The 20,000-nt window shown below is 38.5% G+C and overlaps 1 protein-coding gene across 7 annotated transcripts in view; it reads right to left on the reverse strand.

Annotated features, from left to right (window-relative positions):
• The window catches only part of col14a1a (collagen, type XIV, alpha 1a), a 367,796-nt gene that overhangs the window by 62,427 nt on the left and 285,369 nt on the right, over positions 1 to 20,000 (reverse strand). For all 7 annotated transcript variants that reach the window (XM_061953441.2, XM_061953406.1, XM_061953424.1 and 4 more), the window contains 4 exons: positions 19,196 to 19,354; positions 13,397 to 13,474; positions 9,567 to 9,653; positions 236 to 289 (listed from right to left, as the gene is read on the reverse strand). In XM_061953441.2, coding sequence (XP_061809425.1) covers positions 236 to 289; positions 9,567 to 9,653; positions 13,397 to 13,474; positions 19,196 to 19,354 — 378 coding nt within the window. The remainder of the gene's footprint in view (positions 1 to 235; positions 290 to 9,566; positions 9,654 to 13,396; positions 13,475 to 19,195; positions 19,355 to 20,000) is intronic.

A 20,000-nucleotide genomic window follows, 5' to 3' on the forward strand; every position in this document is an offset into this window, starting at 1 on the left:
TTAATGTCTTGGAGTCATTAAAACGTGATATAACCATTTCCTTCATCTGGAGCATATTTAATTTTATACTCAAAACAATAAACAGCTCGAGGTGAAAGCTATACAGGAATATAATTTTACAATTAGCATCCTTCATTTTATCTACACGACATTAAAAAATACAATATTTGTCTTGATGGTCAGAGGAGTCTATCATACAAGCAGCAGGTACCGCAACTACATTGTTTGTACCTACCGTCACTCCTGGTTCCCCTCTGTCTCCTCGTGCCCCTCTTATGCCTGGACCACCCTGAAACACACCAATATATTTAATCAATTAAAGAGCCCCTGCCTTTTTAAAAATCAAAGTTATAACAGTAATATGGGTTTATAAGTACCAAACACGAAAGAAACATATCATCATCCTCACTTGGTCACTCCACTTTTGAGAGAAAAGGCACTCAAACAGTTGCTTGTGAAGGTCCCAATGTTGGTGACATTGTTAAAGAAAAACCTTCTTTGGGTTACTAAAAGGAACCTTGGTTCTTTGATAGCAGAGTGAGGTGTTCCACCTTGGGATATTGCCTAGGCGTGTATCTTTAGGGAAGCTCCAATTACACGTCTGCTCAGAGGAGGACGAAAGGCCCACAACTCCATAGTAAAACACCAATAAGATGAGCCCACCAGCTTTTGAACAAAAGTAGGTTTAGCCACATGCAAACCTCACCAATCCAGAAGCAAACAAGCTGGACTAATCGAGAAAGCCTGCAGGTCACTCACATGCTTTGCTGCAGACAAAGTTAAGAGAAACACGGTCTTCAAAGAGACATATTTAATTTCCACAGCATCAATTAGCTCGAATGGATGATGTCAAAGGGCTTCCATTACCATGGACAGATCCCACGGGAAGAGGGCATTTACGGCATGCCCCTTTCAAATTGTGCTGCCCAAAGCGCTTGTCTCGCATGGCCACATGGCAAGCAGAGATAGACAACAAGTATACCTTGATTGTGGAAAAAACCTTCCTTCTTTCCATCAAATCCTACAGGAAACACAGCGGGTCCACCACTGAACACTGAAGGGAAATTATGTTCCTAGAAGCACACCATTCCTCAAAACACGGTACTTGCAGTTACACATTTCCTCTCTCGCCTAAGACAGCAGATCCCTTTGAACAGGAAGAGGACAGGTATCCCATCCGGAAGGAGCACAAACTCAAAGATCCACAATTAGTCTGGCCATCTGGGTGCGACCAAAAACAGTGACAGGCCCCGTCACTGTTCTGCTCCTGTCACTGTCCTGCTCCTGCCCCTGCGGTCCCTCCCGCAGACCTTGATGTGCACATCCAAAAAAATCTAGCTTTGCTTCATCGGCGACGCGGACTGCAGAGCTGTGATTGTTAGCTTGTTAATACATAATTTTGGGGGTTTTGCTCTGCAAAAGCAGAAATAAAATACAACTGGCAATATAGTAACAATAGAGCAAACCAAGGTCGCTTCTAGAGAAAATTCGCAAATATGACCATTCATACAATACTTCTTTGCCCAACTACAAAGATTGCCTCGACTCTTCTTGTGCTGCAAAGCCCACCTTCGGGAACGTTTTCTCTTCCGGTTACGAAACAATGTGTACCTTAAAAGTGATCCATTGTTTACTAGAAGTTTACAACCACTAATACACACAGGAAGATAGTCAACAAGAGTTGTGGTTGCTCACACAAGAAAACACTGCCCCTTAGGGTTTTGGAAGATAATTGAAAATCACACGCCAGCCCCCTTGGAAGGACTATAAACGAACCGAGACGCCGTCAGAGGGGACCGCAAACTTCGTGACGTGAGCGTATATTCCAGCCTTTAGACTGACGGGGGGGGGAAATGCGTACAGCAGCACATTTGGCAACAGAAGGGTTAGAGCTTCCATCCATGTCCGGCAGGGAGAAGAACAGAGGACATTTTGCGATTGTCCACACGGTGAAGAGATGGACGATTGCCTTGCCGTATCTGCTCCATATTTCTTCCCCCACCTGTGAATGGAGAGACCACTTTCCGTACAGAGGGTTTCCTTATGACAGAAGATCCACCCTCTGGTAGAACACTGCTGGAACATGAGCCCCTCTTACGGACAGGAGACCCATGCTGCTTCATAAGAGCACTGGCTGCACCAGCCTGTGTAGGCGTTGCTCTTGGCCTGGCTGCAGTTGCACAAACTATTACTTTTAGTAGAGGCAATAGTGCTTGGTGACAAGGAATCAACAGTGGCTCTAAAACCTCCATTTCCTGAACATAAGAAAAAGACAACAGATGGAGAACACCCTGAGAAACGGGACCTGCCTGGGGCTACTGAACACAAACTTTGGCCACTCTTGTGTGTGAAGGGGTGGGGGGCAGGGAGGGGATAGAGGTGCGGCTTCTGGTTGCAGCCTCTGCGAAGGAATATTTATCACAAGGTCTCCAATTAACAGTCCAAATTGCTGGTTGACCTACTGACCAGCTGCACGTCCCCGTTGTCCCATACTCTCTGGCCTCCTTCCCTGAGGCAAAATGGGGGGAAACATTTCCATTGCAAGCAAACGTGAAACGATTCAACTTCCTGCTTCCAGGTGGTGCTGGCCTCCCTTATATTAGCCAAGGCTGTACCAAAGAGGCCCTTAGAGGGGTCACAGGTCACTTCCATGACCTCCATATGGCCTGAGATGTTTAGCCACAAGGCCCTCTCAGCTCCATTTTGCTTGGCATAGAAATATTGGAAGAGGCTGACAATGGTGGTTAGTGTGGAGATGATAGGCCACTAAAGGTTCTACCTGTGGGGGTTCTGCTCGCCACAACTCACCTATCTTTTGAATCTCCAACTTAGAGAAAGCAGTCCCTGGTGGGAAGTTGTCTCTTGTCAGGGCTCGTCCAGTAATGTCTCATCTCCCTTATACAGGCCGGTACATCTTTGTCCGCTAACAAACATACAAATAGCTGTCCCCCAGGGAGACTGCCTCTGTTGTACTGGGGTTTCCTTGGGTCCGAGTTGTCGTCCTCCCTTTCCTCAATCCCAACCATGTCGAGGAGGTCAGAAATGGTGTCGCCACCTGCACCCTTAGTTCCTGGGGGTCCTCAAAGAGTGGAGGAAAGTCCGAGAGTTCATCGTCCATCATGCCCGCCTAGTTTTGAGTAGCTTGGAGAGGATTGGTGTTGTCTGTGGGTTTAGGAGGGGGCTCGAAGACACACGAGTCCTAACCACCTGAAGCAGCCACTCTGAGCCGTCTCTGTAGTAGCTTTTTTTGCAGTGATGCACAGTGAGGACATTACTCGGGGTCTGCCAGCTGAGCATATTTAGTGCACATGCAGGTTATGCATAAAAGATGAGGGTCCTTGCCTGAGATTGAGACCCCGCATGATGCATGGCACAGGCGGGATGCAGCCTCTTTAGACTTTGTGCCTGGTTTTTTTTTGTGGGGACCACGGCTGCCAACATAAGGTTGGAAAGTTGGCTCGCCTGCTGCTGCAGGGTGTGAGGCGTTAACAGCGCTTCACACACATTTCAGGGTTTCCCATTATTGTATTTGACTGTGCATGGCAACATATTAGCCGCCACACCTTACAAATTAGGGTTTTTTATGTGACAACAAAATAAAGTAATGCAATGTATCATAGCATCTCGAAGAAGATACACAAAGTATGACACTCTTTTTAGCTTTTATTGACAATTTTATGGTAACAACGGGCCCGATTCCAATTTCCTCCGTCCACACACTTTCGCCTCCGTGTTTAACTCAGAGACACAAAACACTTCCTAATTTTCCACCGACATGGTGTGTTTACTGACTATGGGAAAAATAAACATCATGACACACAAACATACACATTAACACCGGTAAGTACTGACTGATATAAGTTAGAACTATATGCTACTTTAAATTAGAAATGGCAACAGCGCGGATGCACGTGCATGTAAGAGCCAGTCTGCCCCACAACAAGACGATAGAGAGAAAGAAGGAACTTATTGATTGCAATGGCGGACTCGCGCAAACATCTTAGGGTAAACGTCTACCATATATGGAGATATCCGCTGACGTCATATGTTGAAAATAACATCACAAGTGTTGTGCAAATTCCATACGGCTCTTTGTAGGAAGTATGAAGGAAAGCGGGATTCCATCCATCCATCCATCTTCTTCCGCTTATCCGAGGTCGGGTCGCGGGGGCAGCAGCCCAAGCAGGGAAGCCCCGACTTCCCTCTCCCCAGCCACTTCGTCCAGCTCCTCCCGGGGGACCCCGAGGCGTTCCCAGGCCAGCCGGGAGAGATAGTCCTCCCAGCGTGTCCTGGGTCTTCCCCGTGGCCTCCCACCGGTCGGACGTGCCCGAAACACCTTCCCAGGGAGGCGCTCGGGTGGCATCCTGACCAGATGCCCAAACCACCTCATCTGGCTCCTCTCGATGTGGAGGAGCCAGATGCGGTGGAAAAGCGGGATTGTTTTATAAAAATCTCTGCCATGCCTTCATGGTTTGATTTCAAATTTTCAGGACTTATGCAGATCCCAAAAACAAGTACAAATATGTAAGAAAAGTTAGTTTTGCATAATAGGTACCCTGTAAGTGAGTAAGCTATGCATGCAATATACCCATTTTCTTTCCCCCTTTTTAAAATTTCACGTTATTGGAGATGATGCACTAAATTGGAGCGGTGTCCAAAGTGCAGTAGCCCACAGTTTTTAAATCGAAGAAAAAGGCAAAAGAATACAAACATTAAAAAAAACAAAAAAACTAAATGTAACAAGAAAAAGTGTAAATGTTGATACTGATAAAACAAACAATATTAATACGATTTGTCACAAAACTAAGATGAAGGCAGTTCTGTTTTTTTAATTAATTGCCCAAATGCATTGTTGGATTTTTCAGTCTGCGATCCGAAGTGGAGAAAGTATGGCCACTTTACATTGGTTCCCATAAAAAAAAAAAAAAGAATAGCACAAAACAAACAGCTTTTCTCGTCACTCAGTTTTCACACATTAATAGGAAGGGTCAATGCTAAAATGACCTCCTCACTAGACATTTGTAGACATCTGGCTGACCCTTGTAGTATGTGAGTGGGGACTAAACACACACATCTGCAAATCATTTGCCTATTTGGCTTTCCTCCTCTTTCTGTTTTCTCTCTTGAGACTGTTGGGGGACGGCAAGGTGCAGCAAATGACGAGAAGGCACGCAGATGTGGTTAAGAAAATATCCTGTAAAGTTAGTTCTATTATATATATTATATGTATGCAGAGACATCCTCAATGAGAGCAAATGTTGTTGGTTTTAATAGACTTAGACTTAGACAATCTTTATTGATTCACAAGGGAAATTGTTAAGTTGTATTAAGAAAGTGACAGTCCAACAAACTATACTCTAGTCTAACTGTAGCTCAAGTCTGAGTCTGGAGTCTGAGTCGCTATAAATCATATTACTTGGAAGACTGTAGTTCATGTTGTAAAACATCTAGCATCTTCCACTAACTGTGGATGAACATACAGCATATCCTTTTGACTACTCCACAAAACTATATCTTCTGATCGGCCCAAGTATTTTAGAGCAGGGGTTCTTAACCGTTTTGACCTTCGGGCCCAACTTTTCCACTAAAGATATTAACACTGAATTAGTAATCTTACTTTTGATTTTAATCATATTCATTAATTATATCTAACCTACTTACAGTTTAACAGGATACACCTTGTCAAATGATACAGTATGAAACCATATATTAATCAAAAAGATTATTATCAAGACTTAGGTCAGGCTGATTAGAAAAAAATCGCTTACTAATCAAATATATTGCAAAAGAAGGGACTAAAATAAATTATGATAATAAATAAATAAATGTACATACCATTACACAGTGCTAAATATATTAAATAAATTAATAACAAATACTAATAATATTTACATATGTTTCTTAAATAAACTGTCTATAAGATTTAAGTGCAATTGGATAAGGAACAAATGACTAGCTTTTGGGCATGGGCCGGATCATTTTTAGTATGTTGCCTTACGCCTATGTTACGACTTCAACTTCTGTGTGTGTGTGTGTGTGTGTGTGTGTGTGTGTGTGTGTGTATGCTAACGACAACACCTCCACCCACAGAGACAAACATTGGAAGACTGACAAGAGGCTTCACTCTGTTTTCCTCTATGGATAGCTCAATAAGTTATGGGCAGCTTTTCATCGAATTCCATGGGATAAAAAACAAGTCAATACATTTTGGGGCTGATTGGGATCACTGTCTGGATTCAGAACTTTTTTACTCTTAGTTCTGTGCTCTCCCCGTGCTTTTCTAGATGCTAAATGTTTTTCTATTTTGACAGAAAAAACTTGTACTGCATGCAATTGCAATTATTCCGACTTCAGTATTATTTGAGCTAGCCTATCCTAGCATTTTTTTTTTTTATCACTGAAACCCCTTTCAAAGTAAATTCTAGGATAGATGAACTTTAATACATCCTTGACTTCAGATTAGCATAGCCGTAGCAAAGCAAGTTTTCCTTCAGTTTGAGGTAAACAATGATAGTAATTAAAAGAACGGACAATTGTGAAATAATATCATGAAGCAATTATACATTTATATAATTTTGCAGATACAGGTGGCCTTCTGAGAAAAGCCGTATCTGTTTTGTGAGCCACAATAATGAGTGTAACGCCCCAATGGTTAGCAGTAATAGCACCACTTGCTGCTTTGGAATGCACATTACAGCCTGCAAATGCATTTTTCTACAAGACAAAATTGTTTGGAGTGGATTTCTCTTTACATTTTAAAATTATAGTTGAAACACTATCAAATGTATGGTTAAAAGCCTTAAAACTGTAGTTTTTTAAGTAAAAATAAAATAATTAGATAATGTTGTAGGGGTTTGGCAATGAAAAAGTTTCAAAGAATAATGATAACCCCTCGTTTTACAATCATGTAGACATGACAGTTATTAAATTAAAATATGCTGATTAAACCTAAAAACATTTTTAGGTTCAGTTCCAGTCGGGAAAAGTCATATAAAGGTTTCCACTGTTTTGGTTTTCTACTGTAGCTATAATGTATTGTTTTAGGAAGGTTCAGATATACTTGCTGATAGGGATGATACTCGAAACCGATTTTCCCGGTTGTTCGATAAGAAAAGAACCGAGTCCTCGGACTCAAATCCCTTTTTGAGAACCGGTACCCGTTATCGAGATAGTATAGTATAGTATAGTAAAGAAAAAGAGTTGGTTCTTTATTTGAATCCCTCGGAACGAATCCCGTCCCGACCAGAAATGCTCCGTGTGACATCACAAGAAATGACGTCACGTAGCTCAGTCATTAGGCGCAGATAGCGAAAGCAGGAAAAACAATGGACCGGAAAAAGCGCTCCAAGGTGTAATAAAGTTCAAAACAAAAGGTATAATCCAATGAATAACTTTCCTGAGAGATTTGAGCAGGGTAGAAACACATGACGAACACTTTTACGCCCAACCGGAAACATAGCAACCAGGCTAGCAACGCACCTCCTTTACGGCAGCTGTCGCAACGTTCTTAAAGCAACCGCAGCACATACATATATACACAACATATATGACATGATCTCCCTTTTTTAACTTTTGTTTTTCTTTCCTTGTAAACAAAACAAAATCACACTGTATATGTGTTGTCTGTCTAATTATAAATAATGCAGACGAGGCGTGTTGGCTGAGTTCTTGACGTTTACTTTCACAGCGTGCTCATAACCTCATTCTTAGCTGCCCGGTGAGACATGCAACAACACTTTTCGGGGCTACCGCACATGCTCGTCACTCCCGTTGCATGCTGGGTAGTGTAGTTGTTATATTCCCCAGCTCATAACATCACATCTTTCTCCCTATAAAGAAATAATGTTAACTCAATAAAGTGTATTTCTTTTTTTAGCTTTAACTTTTCATTTTTTAGCATTGTAACCACATTTGCAAACAACTTTTCTCTTCATAGAATTTTCTTTCAATAAAGAAATAAAGTGCAAAAATGTCAAAGCATCATAACAAACAGTTATGTCAAATAGCAGCAGAATTGCACTTTTTGGAGAGCTGTATTATTTTCAGTTTTGTGCCCAAGGGACTGATTTTATTTAACACTATATTATTATTTATACACCTATAGTGATCACAGAGACAGGTTGTTTTTGTGTTACTGTATATATTTGTTTTTCTGAAAAATCCCACTTAATATACTTTGGGTAACAACAGTCAATATTTTATTTATTTATTTAATGTTTTTAGGGGGGTAACAGTCAATATTTATTTATTTATTACATACAATTGTTTTCTTATATAATAAAAGTGAGCTTTTGTTAAACCAAATATTGTGTGTTTTTTTCCATATACAACAACCTATCTGGACTCGATAAGAGAATCGATAAGGAATCGGTTCGATAAGAGGATTCGATAATAAGCTTAAACTCAATAATTTCTTATCAAACATCATCCCTACTTGCTGACTGTAGTATGTAGTTTTAGGACTCAGGTATCTTTCCAAGCAGCCATTCAATGACATCCACATACTGCTGTAGAAAATGTGATTTGAGGAGTGTCTTTAAAACCAAAACAAACATGGTTAAAAGAAGAGTAACAGCAAAGAGAGAGTCAGAGATGAAGAAAGTCCAGCTTTGGGAAAAGACACAGAAAGAAATTAGCTGAATTTTAAATCTAGTGTGCCCATCGATTTTGGATGAGTATGAATAATGTAAAGTGCACACACTAAAAAAAAAGTCACGCGTTCTCTGCAAAACGAAGGAGATATTGAAAATGAGACCATTACATGAATATTAGATATTAGTATTCCTGCACTGTACTATATTAGCACTACATGGTTCTGAAATTAAATTAAAATAAATTAAATAATATTGAACAAAAAGACTATGCTGAGTGAACATGTGGAGGTTTCAGATAAGAAAGAAAACCTGATATGTTGCTCACCAATGAAATTTGTGGTGGATCGTAATCATCCGTGATGAATGGAATCACTATTATTTAGCGTCTCAAGCCATATGCTGCGGGTGGTGGACACAGACAATGATTGAGAGCTCAGAGAGTGGTGAGTAAATACCAGAAAACAAAAGACGTATGGAGAATAGTCAATGGAAAAACTGAACAGGGGAGATAAATAATGAAAGACAAAGTGAAAAATGAGGATGAAAACAAGAAGCCTCAGGACTGAAATGAGATTCTTAATTTGCGTTCTCAGGCTATCAGCTTTTGCGTACTAATGTCTGAAGAGAACACAGCTGCTCCAAAGTACTTGAGTACTTTTTCTCGAGCAAATATTGGCTTTTACGAAGTCAAATAGTTTTTAATAAAATATCTGAATTAATGTTCTTAACGTTCAGATGCTAGTTCTGTAAAATGTGGTTGCTTGGGAAATGTAGTGTGGTTTAACTAATCAGAAGTGTTTGTTTTTTACTAGAAACTAAATGGAATAAACATGTGGGAATTTGGGGCTGTGAACAAATGCAATGAGGTACAAAGAAATAATAGTTGAAAATAACATAGCAGGAGAATGAATTCAAGGAAATAGTCAACAAATTTCATCCTAATTCTAAATCGAAGAAACAATGGGATCTCACAGGGGGTCCGGAGGGTCCTGGCGGTCCTTTGCTGTCTTGGGAACAGGCACATGAGTGAGGCATTGAGGGGCAGTCCTCTTCAACTCGCTACAATATAAACAAATCAGAACACAGATTAAAGATGAGTATGTACCAAATGTTGGGTATTATTTCTAAAACTATCTTAATGTTTCCAAATGTAGTTTTCGTAGGCTCCACATTTTGTAAGTTTCGGTATTTAATGAAAATGTTTGCCGAAATATTGTCCAGGTTTTCATACTCGGTTATCAAATGGTACAGTAACAAACTAGCCTGTTTGCCTGCGTATCCAAACAAAGAATCCCACGTGTTTGTGTTTTAGTCTATCTGCTTTTTTTCTTTTGAGTACGACCACAAAATAAGCCACCCTCGGGGCCATAAAGACCTACGAATGCCAAAACTTAGATAAGTGGTTGTCTTCTTTGGTGTTGGAGTTGAGGGTACTTGTGGTTGGCGTCATCCAGCATTTTCGCTTCCACCCTCTGTCTCAAGACGCCTATAGGCATGTGTCGTCTTCTTTGGTGTGTGGCGGTGCTTCCTTTCGGGGCCAGTTGGTGGTAATGGATTTCCGTTTCGTGCGGCAAATCCATTTACTTTTAATGGACAAGTTGGTCGCTTTCGGCTTTAGGGCTGCGTCTCCTGCATTTTGCTGTGTATTCGCCATAATGAGGATGAGTCCGCTAAACGGTTGACTGAATGATTGTGTAAGTCAGTACTGTTGATTTGATGTGAAAAATGTCATTGGTCCAACATGACCCATTTAGCATTTTCATTGGTCTGATGTGATGAGGGTTAGTATATTGGCGGCATGTGAAGCTTGTGAACCTGGAAATATCAATAAATTAGCCATAGCATTGTATTAAGCACAGGGTTTACAGCGTGGGGGAAAACATATATTATTGTATACTACAGTACTATAGTCCGTACTAGGATTGTACGGTATACCGGTATTAGTATAGTACCGCGATACTAATGAATCATTTTCGGTACTATAGTACGCATCGTCGTCACGTCATGACATTGCTGGTTTTACAAGCATGTTCGGCAGCACACAATCACAGAGTACTTACAAGCAGACACAGTGTGTAGACAGAAAAGGGAGAACGGACGCATTTTGGCTTAAAAACTAAAGACAAAGGTGAAGTTATGACACTGAAACGCCCTCAGGAAGAGATGCTTTAACACATGGATAGCTAGTTAGCAGCTAACGTCCATCTGCAGTCGGCAGTGTTTTAGCGACTTCTAAATCACTAATCCTCGCCTCCATGGCAACAAATAAAGTGAGTTTCTTACAAGTATCATCCCTGCAGGACAAGGAATAGCTAAACATGCTTCACTACACACCGTAGCTCACCGGCGTCCAAATGTAAACAAACAACATGGGTGGCTCTACACCTAACATCCACTGTAATGATATCAAGTACAAGCACGTATCTAGTCGATACTACTATGATTACGTCAATATTTTTTGGCATCACTACATCTTCTTTCCTTTTTTTTAAATGTATATTATGTTTATAAACTCAGGAAATATGTCCCTGGACACACTTTGAATATGACCAATGTATGATCCTGTAACGATTTTGTATCGGATTGATACCCAAATTTGTGGTATCATCCAAAACTAATGTAAAGTATCAAACAACAGAAGAATAAGTTACATTTTCACAGAAATGTAGACAGAACATGTTAAAAGAGAAAGTAAGCAGATATTAACAGTAAATGAACAAGTAGATTAATAATTAATTTTCTACCACTTGTCCTTAATAATGTTGACAACATAACAGAATGATAAATGACACAATATGTTACTGCATACGTCAGCAGACTAATTAGGAGCCTTTGTTTGCTTACTTACTACTAAAAGACAAGTTGTCTAGTATGTTCACTCTTTTATTTAAGGACTTAACTGCAATAAGAAACATATGTTTAATGTACCAGAAGATTTTTTGTTAAAATAAAGCCAATAATGCAATTTGTTTGTGGTCCTCTTTATTTAGAAAAGTACCGAAAAGTTTCGAAATAATTTTAGTACCGGTACCAAAATTTGGTCTTTGTGGAACTTTTGGGAACTGATTACGAACAAAAAAAACGCGGATTTAAGACCCAGTACTTTAGTTGTGCTCCAACCATGTCCGAATCCAGAGATGGGTTATATATATATATATATATATATATATATATATATATATATATATATATATATATATATATATATATATATATATATATATTTATACAGTACAGGCCAAAAGTTTGGACACATCTTCTCCTCATTCAATGCGTTTTATTTTCACGACTATTTACATTGTAGATTGTCACTGAAGGCATCAAAACTATGAATGAACACATGTGGAGTTATGTACTTAACAAAAAAAGGCTAAATAACTGAAAACATGTTTTATATTCTAGTTTCTTCAAAATAGCCACCCTTTGCTCTGTACACTCTTGGCATTCCCTTGATGAGCTTCAAGCACACCTGCGAAGTGAAAATCATTGCAGGTTTTCAGAACTCATGAAGCTCATCGAGAGAATGCCAAGAGTGTGCGTAAAAGTAATCAGAGCAAATTGTGGCTGTTTTAAAGAAACTAGAATATAAAACATGTTTTCAGTTATTTCACCTTTTTTTGTAAAGTACATAACTCCACATGTGTTCATTCATAGTTTTGATGCCTTCCGTGACAATTTACAATGTAAATACCATATTTTTCTCACTATAAGTCGCAGTTTTTTTTCATAGTTTTTCATAGACTTATACTCAGGAGTGACTTATGTGTGAAATTATTAACACATTACCGTAAAATATCAAATAATATTATTTAGCTCATTCACGTAAGAGACTGGACGTATAAGATTTCATGGGATTTAGCGATTAGGAGTGACAGATTGTTTGGTAAACGTATAGCATGTTCTATATGTTATAGTTATTTGATCAACTCTTACCATAATATGTTACGTTAACATAACAGGCACGTTCTCAGTTGGTTATTTATGCTTCATATAACGTACACTTATTCAGCCTGTAGTTCACTATTCTTTATTTATTTTAAATTGCCTTTCAAATGTCTATTCTTGGTGTTGGGTTTTATCAAATAAATTTACCCAAAAAATGCGACTTATACTCCAGTGCGACTTATATATGTTTTTTTCCTTCTTTATTATGCATTTTCGGCCGGTGCGATTTATACTCCGGAGTGACTTATAGTCTGAAAAATACGGTAGTCATGAAAATAAAGAAAACGCATTGAATGAGAAGGTGTGTCCAAACCTTTGGCCTGTACTGTGTGTGTATATATATATATATATATATATATATATATATATATATATATATATATAAATATATATATATATATATATATATATATATATATATATATATATATATATATATATATATATATATATATATATAGTGAGATTTTGAAACATTGTGAGCAAACATGTTGAATAGTGTAAATGTTTCCTCACACACGTGTGTGTATGAGCAATAGATGAAAACATGCTAAACCCTCCAGGTGCTCATTGACTGTAATTCCATCTCATAAATGAAATCGTCTCCCCTTGACTGCAGGTGCTGTTTAACGCTGCTGCTGCTGCTGCTGCTGCTGCTGCTGCTGCTGCTGCTTTGCCAGTGGCCATCGGCATTTAAACTGATTCCAGTTCATTTGGATCTCATTTTAGTTTTCTCATTCTGGTTTTATCGTCACTCAATTTGATCATCATCAAAATTACGGCTCTGATTATCTCAGGCTGTGCTATCCACTAAATTGCTGCACATTGAGTGGTGTTTGAGAGTGTGGTGTTCTTACCAAGGCTGGCAGTTCACAGCACTTATCCCTGCTGGCCCAGGAAGTACTGCAGATGATGTCAAACATCTGGAGCTGGAACTGCAAACATTTGTAAAATTAGGCTCAGTATAGTTAGGATTTTTATGGTCGTACATTTGAGTATAGTTAGGATTTTTATGGTCGTACATTTGATGTGTTGTGGTCATGCAGGGCACTTCAGAGTTAATGGACAGTAAACTGTAAAGTGGCCAAAAATTCTCCTTGTCCTTTTTATTTGGCCATGTGGCATCATTTCACTAAAACAATAATTTTTTTGTTTTGTTTTTTACTGTTCAACGTATATATTTTGTCTTACATATGTATGTGTACATCCACCTCGCTTAAACAGGGTATCACATACTTTTTCCATAGCTTCCTGGCAAACTGAAGGCATTTACTTGATGTTTTCTTATATAGTTGTTTTTTTTATTTACATCAATATATTCTTTTAGTTATCATAACAAATATTCCAATCAGATTTGAACTGTTACCGCTTTCCTTCCACATTTACATTATTTGCACACTTCAACAAATTTCTGATACCTCTACTTTTCTGGTAAAGCACACCTAACTGATGATCATAGTAATACAATTGATGAGTAGATTTTAAGTAGTTTGTCTTAAAACTTTAATTTAACTGAATTGAGCATAGGTGAAAGAGGTTTGAAAACTAAATATTCTAAATATTGTTGAAATTCCAAAGTACTGTAGTTGGTCCTGATTGATGCAGGTCAATAATTTTTGGACTAGAGTAAGATGTTTCTTACAAACACATAATGTATTAATATGCCACACAGTGGTAAACAATCTTGAGCCAGTGAAATAATATTCACTGTAGTATGTATCGTACATAACAGGGGTGTCAAACATTTTAGCTCAGGGACCGCATGGAGGAACATATATTCCCACGTGTGCCGGACTGGTAAAATCATGGCATAATAACTTAAAAATAACTTGATTGTTTTGTATGATTGACTTTGGCCAAAAATAGAACAAAAACATTCTGAAAATGTACACATTACAAATAATCCTCTTGGCACTAACAAATGACGAAGACTTTGTCTCAGTATATTTACAAAGCCATTAAACTTTAAGCACGTCTTGTTTAGTTAGCATTCTCATGTTGGCAATTCACCATTAAAGCTGTGTTTTGAAAAGCTATCGAGTGTTTCCTCAAACCGCCATGTTGGTGATAACAGAAGCTGCCGTAACACATTCATTTATCATCATTCAAATGTTACAATTATGATATAAACAAAACAATTATCAAAATGATACCATATCTGAAATCAAGGTAACATAACTGCAAACTTAACCAATGTGAACCTGGTAGATTGAATCATTAAAAAAAATACAACAAACAACAAATGTAGAAACACATATTGTTACAATGGAGTTCAGGGTGCGCATCGCACCGTCAAACAATTGCAAGTGATGCATAGAATTCTAACTACAAAGATGATGGTCAAGTCTTTGCATCTTACCATTTTGATATTTTATTCGTTGAGTGGATCATTTACAAAGAAATAAGGTATTGTGCATCGCAACCGCAAAGGTCTGCCGCTATCTGCTGCAAGCCACAACAGGAGCAGCTGATTGCTTGCACCTACGCTGATTGGAGTAGAGGCAGCCAACCCAGAGGGCGTTTCAAACCAGCTGACACGTCATCTTTAAACAGTGTGATGTGTGACGTTGGTTACACTTGAATTGCTATTGGACACATTTAGAACAGCCATATTTTTCATTAAAAAATGGCAGCTGATTTTTATACTTGGCAATCTCATCTTGCGGGCCGTGGGCCGATTAAGCCTGTTTTTATGTTTGACACCTCTGCTGTATAGTATAGTGCATTCGAAACGAACACCTTACTTTTTTCACATTTTGCTCTGTGACAGCCTTATTTCAAAATGTTATAAATTCATTGTTTTCCCCCTCAAAATTATGTACACTCTACAAAGACAACATGAAAAACATGTTTGTTTTTAAAAGAAATGTTTGCAAATGTATTAAAATGAAAACGTTAGAGTACATATTCACATGTTTTGCTCAATACTTTGATAATGCACCATTGTCATTACTCGAGTCTTTTAGAATATGATGCCACAAGCCTGGCACACCTGTCTTTGGCCAATTTCGCCCATGCCAGCACTTCTCAAGCTTCATCAGGTTGTATGGGAAGCATCGGTGAAAAAACACTGATTCAAGTCGGTGCTCTGGCTGGGCCACTCAAGGGCATCCACAGTTGTCCCTAAAGCCACTCCCTTGGTATCTTGGCTTTAGTGCTTAACTTCCTTGTCCTGCTGAAAGATGAAAGTCGACGCAGTCTGAGGTCAAGAGAATTCGGCATTCATCTTTTCCCTCTATTCTATTAGTCTCCCAGTCTCAGCTGTTAAAAAAACATTCTCACAGCATGATGCTGCCCCTATGCCTCACTGTAGGGATGCTACTGGCCTGGTTTCCTTCAAACTTGACGTTTTAGCACTCACGCCAAAGATTCTCATCTTTGTCTAATCAGACCCGACAATTTAGTTTCTCATGGTCTGAAAGTCCTTCTTTTGGCAAACACCAGGCAGAGCCTGCCAAGTGCATTTTTAGTAATGAGTGACCTCAATCTAGCCACTCCACCATATAGGCCTGATTGGTGGATTGCTACAGAGATGGTTGTCCTTCCGGAAGGGGCTGTTGTCTCCACAGATGAACTCATGAGCTATGTGCCATCTATGGCATAACCGAAATAACGGAGGAAATGACCAATGCAATAGATGGTAAACAGTGTGCAGTCGCAGTGTTTATGGACTGGAAAGAAATGTTTCATACAATTAACCATAACATCCTAATTACAAATTAGAACGGTATAGCATCAGAGGGTTAGTCTTGAACTGGATACCTCAGGGATCTATACTGGGAACAAAATGGTTCAATTTTTATACAAACGGCATTTGTAAAGTTCCAAAGGACTTAAAAATAGTACTATTTGCAGACGACACGACCACATTCTGTTCAGGGGAGAACATACAGAAGCTAATAAAAATAATAACAAATAGACAAAACACAAATACAAATAGACGGCATAAAGATTGACAGGACAAAATCAATCATATTTCTAGGTATAATAATAAATGATCAAATAAACTGGAAATGTCATATAAAAATACAACAAAAGTTAACAAGAAATAATTGAACAACGAAAAAAGCAAAATATGTTCTGGACAAAAAAAATCACTTCATATTATCCACTGCTTGCTCGTGTTACCATATCTATGCTATTGTGTAGAAATGTGGGGCAATAACTACAAAAGTATGTGTCAGTTATGACAACACATAAATTGTTTAAAAAGAACATTCAAACCCTTTATTTAAAAAATATATATACTTCAATGATTTGGTGCATTTGCAAACTAAAATGATGCACAAAGCAAACTGTAACCTGCTACCCAAGAATGTACAACACATCTTCTCAACAAAAGTGGAGAAATAGTGCCTTTAGAAAAAAAAATACTTAAAACACATATGCCCATACAAGACTTAAAACTTTTATCCCATCAATGTGGGGAATTCAATTATGGAATAAGAAGTCAAACAATGCACTAATATGATTCAGTTTAAATAAACTGTTCAAACTCAAAGTGTTTACAAAGTACAAGGAAGAAGAACATCTTGAACCTTCTGAAAAAATTAGACATAATCTATCATCTATTATATATTCAGCAAAATGTGTGAATCCCAATTTATTAATACCTATTTATGGGAACTGTATTGATTATTACCTTTTATATTTGTTTGTGTTTGAAATAAACTTATACTATACCATAACCACAAAGTGGCCATAAGGTTCTTGGTCTGACTAAGGTTCTTCTCCTCCGATCCCTCCGTTTAGACGGCCGGCCAGCTCTAGAAAGAGTCCTGCTGGTTACAAACTTTTCCCTTTTAGGATGAGGGAGACCACTGTGCTCATTAGGCTCTTCAAAGCAGCAGACATTTTTCTGCACCCTTCCCCATATACATGCCTTGAGACAATCTTGTCTCAGAGGTCTAAAGATATTTCTGGCCATTTAAAAAAAAACCAACATATTACTTGTTTCACGCATCTCAAATATAATCAGTGGAAAGTGCAATTTTGGACGTAATGGCAAAAGCTTTGTGAATTCATAAGTTTATTTTTACTACATTTGCAAACATTTGAAAATAAAATCATTCATGTTGTCATAATGGAGTCTTCTATGTAATTTTTGAAATGTTGCTGTAAACTTTACTGAATTATCTGATTAGTGAGATCAACAAAAAATAAAGATAAAATTGTAGAAATGTCCATCCATTTGGGGGGGCTGGGTATCTGGGGGGAACCGACGCAGTCACAGGAGAACATGCAAACTCCACACAGAAAAACTCAGGGATCGAACCCAGGACCTTTGTATTGTGAGGCACATGCACTAACCCCTGTGTATTGACATATACTGTCAATGTAATCATAATAACACATTTGACCACAAGTATCTCAGAAATGTTAGATTGGATATTATAAAAAGCTATGAGCAATAAGGCGCTCTTTTTGACACAAAAGCAATTATTCTTGAAGGTTTTGACCAGTAGAGAAGCAAAACGTGCTCATGATGTGACAGTAATACCATATTGCATATTCTATTAAACATCATTCAAACTCAAGAACTTTGTCATTTTATTTCTATAATAGTATCATTCTGAACATAAAAAATCCCTTGTTGTTCCTGGAGGTCATCATTAGTGTGTGAATGAGCTCCTTTTTCAGATCCTTTCATGACAACATGTCCCATTAATCATTGTGTGACTGCTTGAATGAGATAAGAATGTGAATGGGCTTTGAATACCTTGAAGGAAGAGTGTTGTACAAGTGAACTCCATTCATCAAATATAAAAAGCCCACATCAAATAACGTGATCCCATTACAACATACTTGTCAACCTTGAGACCTCCGATTTCGGGAGGTGGGGGTGGGGGGCGGGGAGGGGGTGGGGCATGGTTGGGGGCGGGGCGTGGTTGGGGGCGTGGTTAAGAGGGGAGGAGTATATTTACAGCTAGGATTCACCAAGTCAAGTATTTCATTTATATATATATATATATATATATATATATATATATATATATATATATATATATATATAAATAAAAGAAATACTTGAATTTCAGTGTTCATTTATTTACACATATACACACACATAACACTCATCTACTCATTGTTGAGTTAAGGGTTGAATTGTCCATCCTTGTTCTATTTGTCACTATTTTTCTAACCATGCTGTTTTTCTAGCCACCTCTGATGATGCATTGCTGTGTGGCACGCAAAAAGTGCTTTCATTAAATGCACTAGATGGCAGTATTGTCCTGTTTAAGAGTGTCACAACATTGCTGTTTACGGCAGACGAACTGCTTTACAGTAGACAAAAATGTGACTTCTGTTGTTGTGTGTTGTTACCGCGCTGGGAGGACGTTAATGAAACTGCCTAACAATAAACCCACATAAGAAACCAAGAACTCGCCCTCGATCATTCTACAGTTATAACGTCATTGGGCAGGTACGCTGTTTATATTAAGTGTCTGAATTTCGGGAGATTTTCGGGAGAAAATTTGTCCCGGGAGGTTTTCGAGAGAGGCGCTGAATTTCGGGAGTCTCCCGGAAAATCCGGGAGGGTTGGCAAGTATGCAATACAAGTAAGGTGAAGTATGGCTTTAAAGATTTCTGTGTTAAACCATGCTCGTTGTAAGTTAGTCAATATGCAAACAGGTCACACAGGATTCTATACTGACCGGGGCAGAGTTGTCCAGTCTGCCTTGGGACCGCACCATGCGCCCCAGGACCTCCATGCCATCCGTGGTAATGTTCCCGGCCGCACTGATGCCTTTTTCTCCAACAGCGGCGCAGTCCAACACAACCTTCACTGCCGTCTTGCTGATGGTCACGTGCAGCTAAATAGAGAGGATGATTGGATGCATTAGTTTATCAAACTGGAGTGGAGCTGAACATTCCAGTACTTGCGTTGGTAATTGCTTATAGGGCTAACACACACAGTATTTATAACACCCATAACAATATTAATGTTCACATCGAAAGAAAAGGCTGTTCAAGAATTGTTGGATTAACCGGAAAGTGAATTTATAAGCGATAAAGCCTTTGATAATATTATTGTAGGTTACTGTGCACAAGTATTAGGCTGATGAGATAAACCACAAGACAGCAGGTTGTTTTCTTTAAACAAACAAGTCCATTTCAGAAGAAATCTGGAAATCATATAAAAGAGAAGCACATGGTTTGTGTGTTTTTAAAAAAAAATTAATTCACAGCCAACGTCTCAGATTTTAACAGCATCACTTTGTGTTGTTATAAAGCACCTCGTTTGTTTTTGTCTCACTTATCACTGTCCAGACATGAAACAAATTAGTTTTGGTTCTTCCAGTGAGAGTGATGCATTATCAGTTATATTGCACTTCACATTTTTGAGGGGAGATATTTATTAACTCTGTTGCAAGACTCCATAACGCTTACTTATATTCCGGTTCTTTTTTAATCTATACAATTAACAAACAATGATAAGCAACACCAAAAAGTATAACG

The sequence above is a fragment of the Nerophis lumbriciformis genome, linkage group LG04 (assembly GCF_033978685.3).
Source record: "Nerophis lumbriciformis linkage group LG04, RoL_Nlum_v2.1, whole genome shotgun sequence".
NCBI lineage: Eukaryota > Metazoa > Chordata > Actinopteri > Syngnathiformes > Syngnathidae > Nerophis > Nerophis lumbriciformis.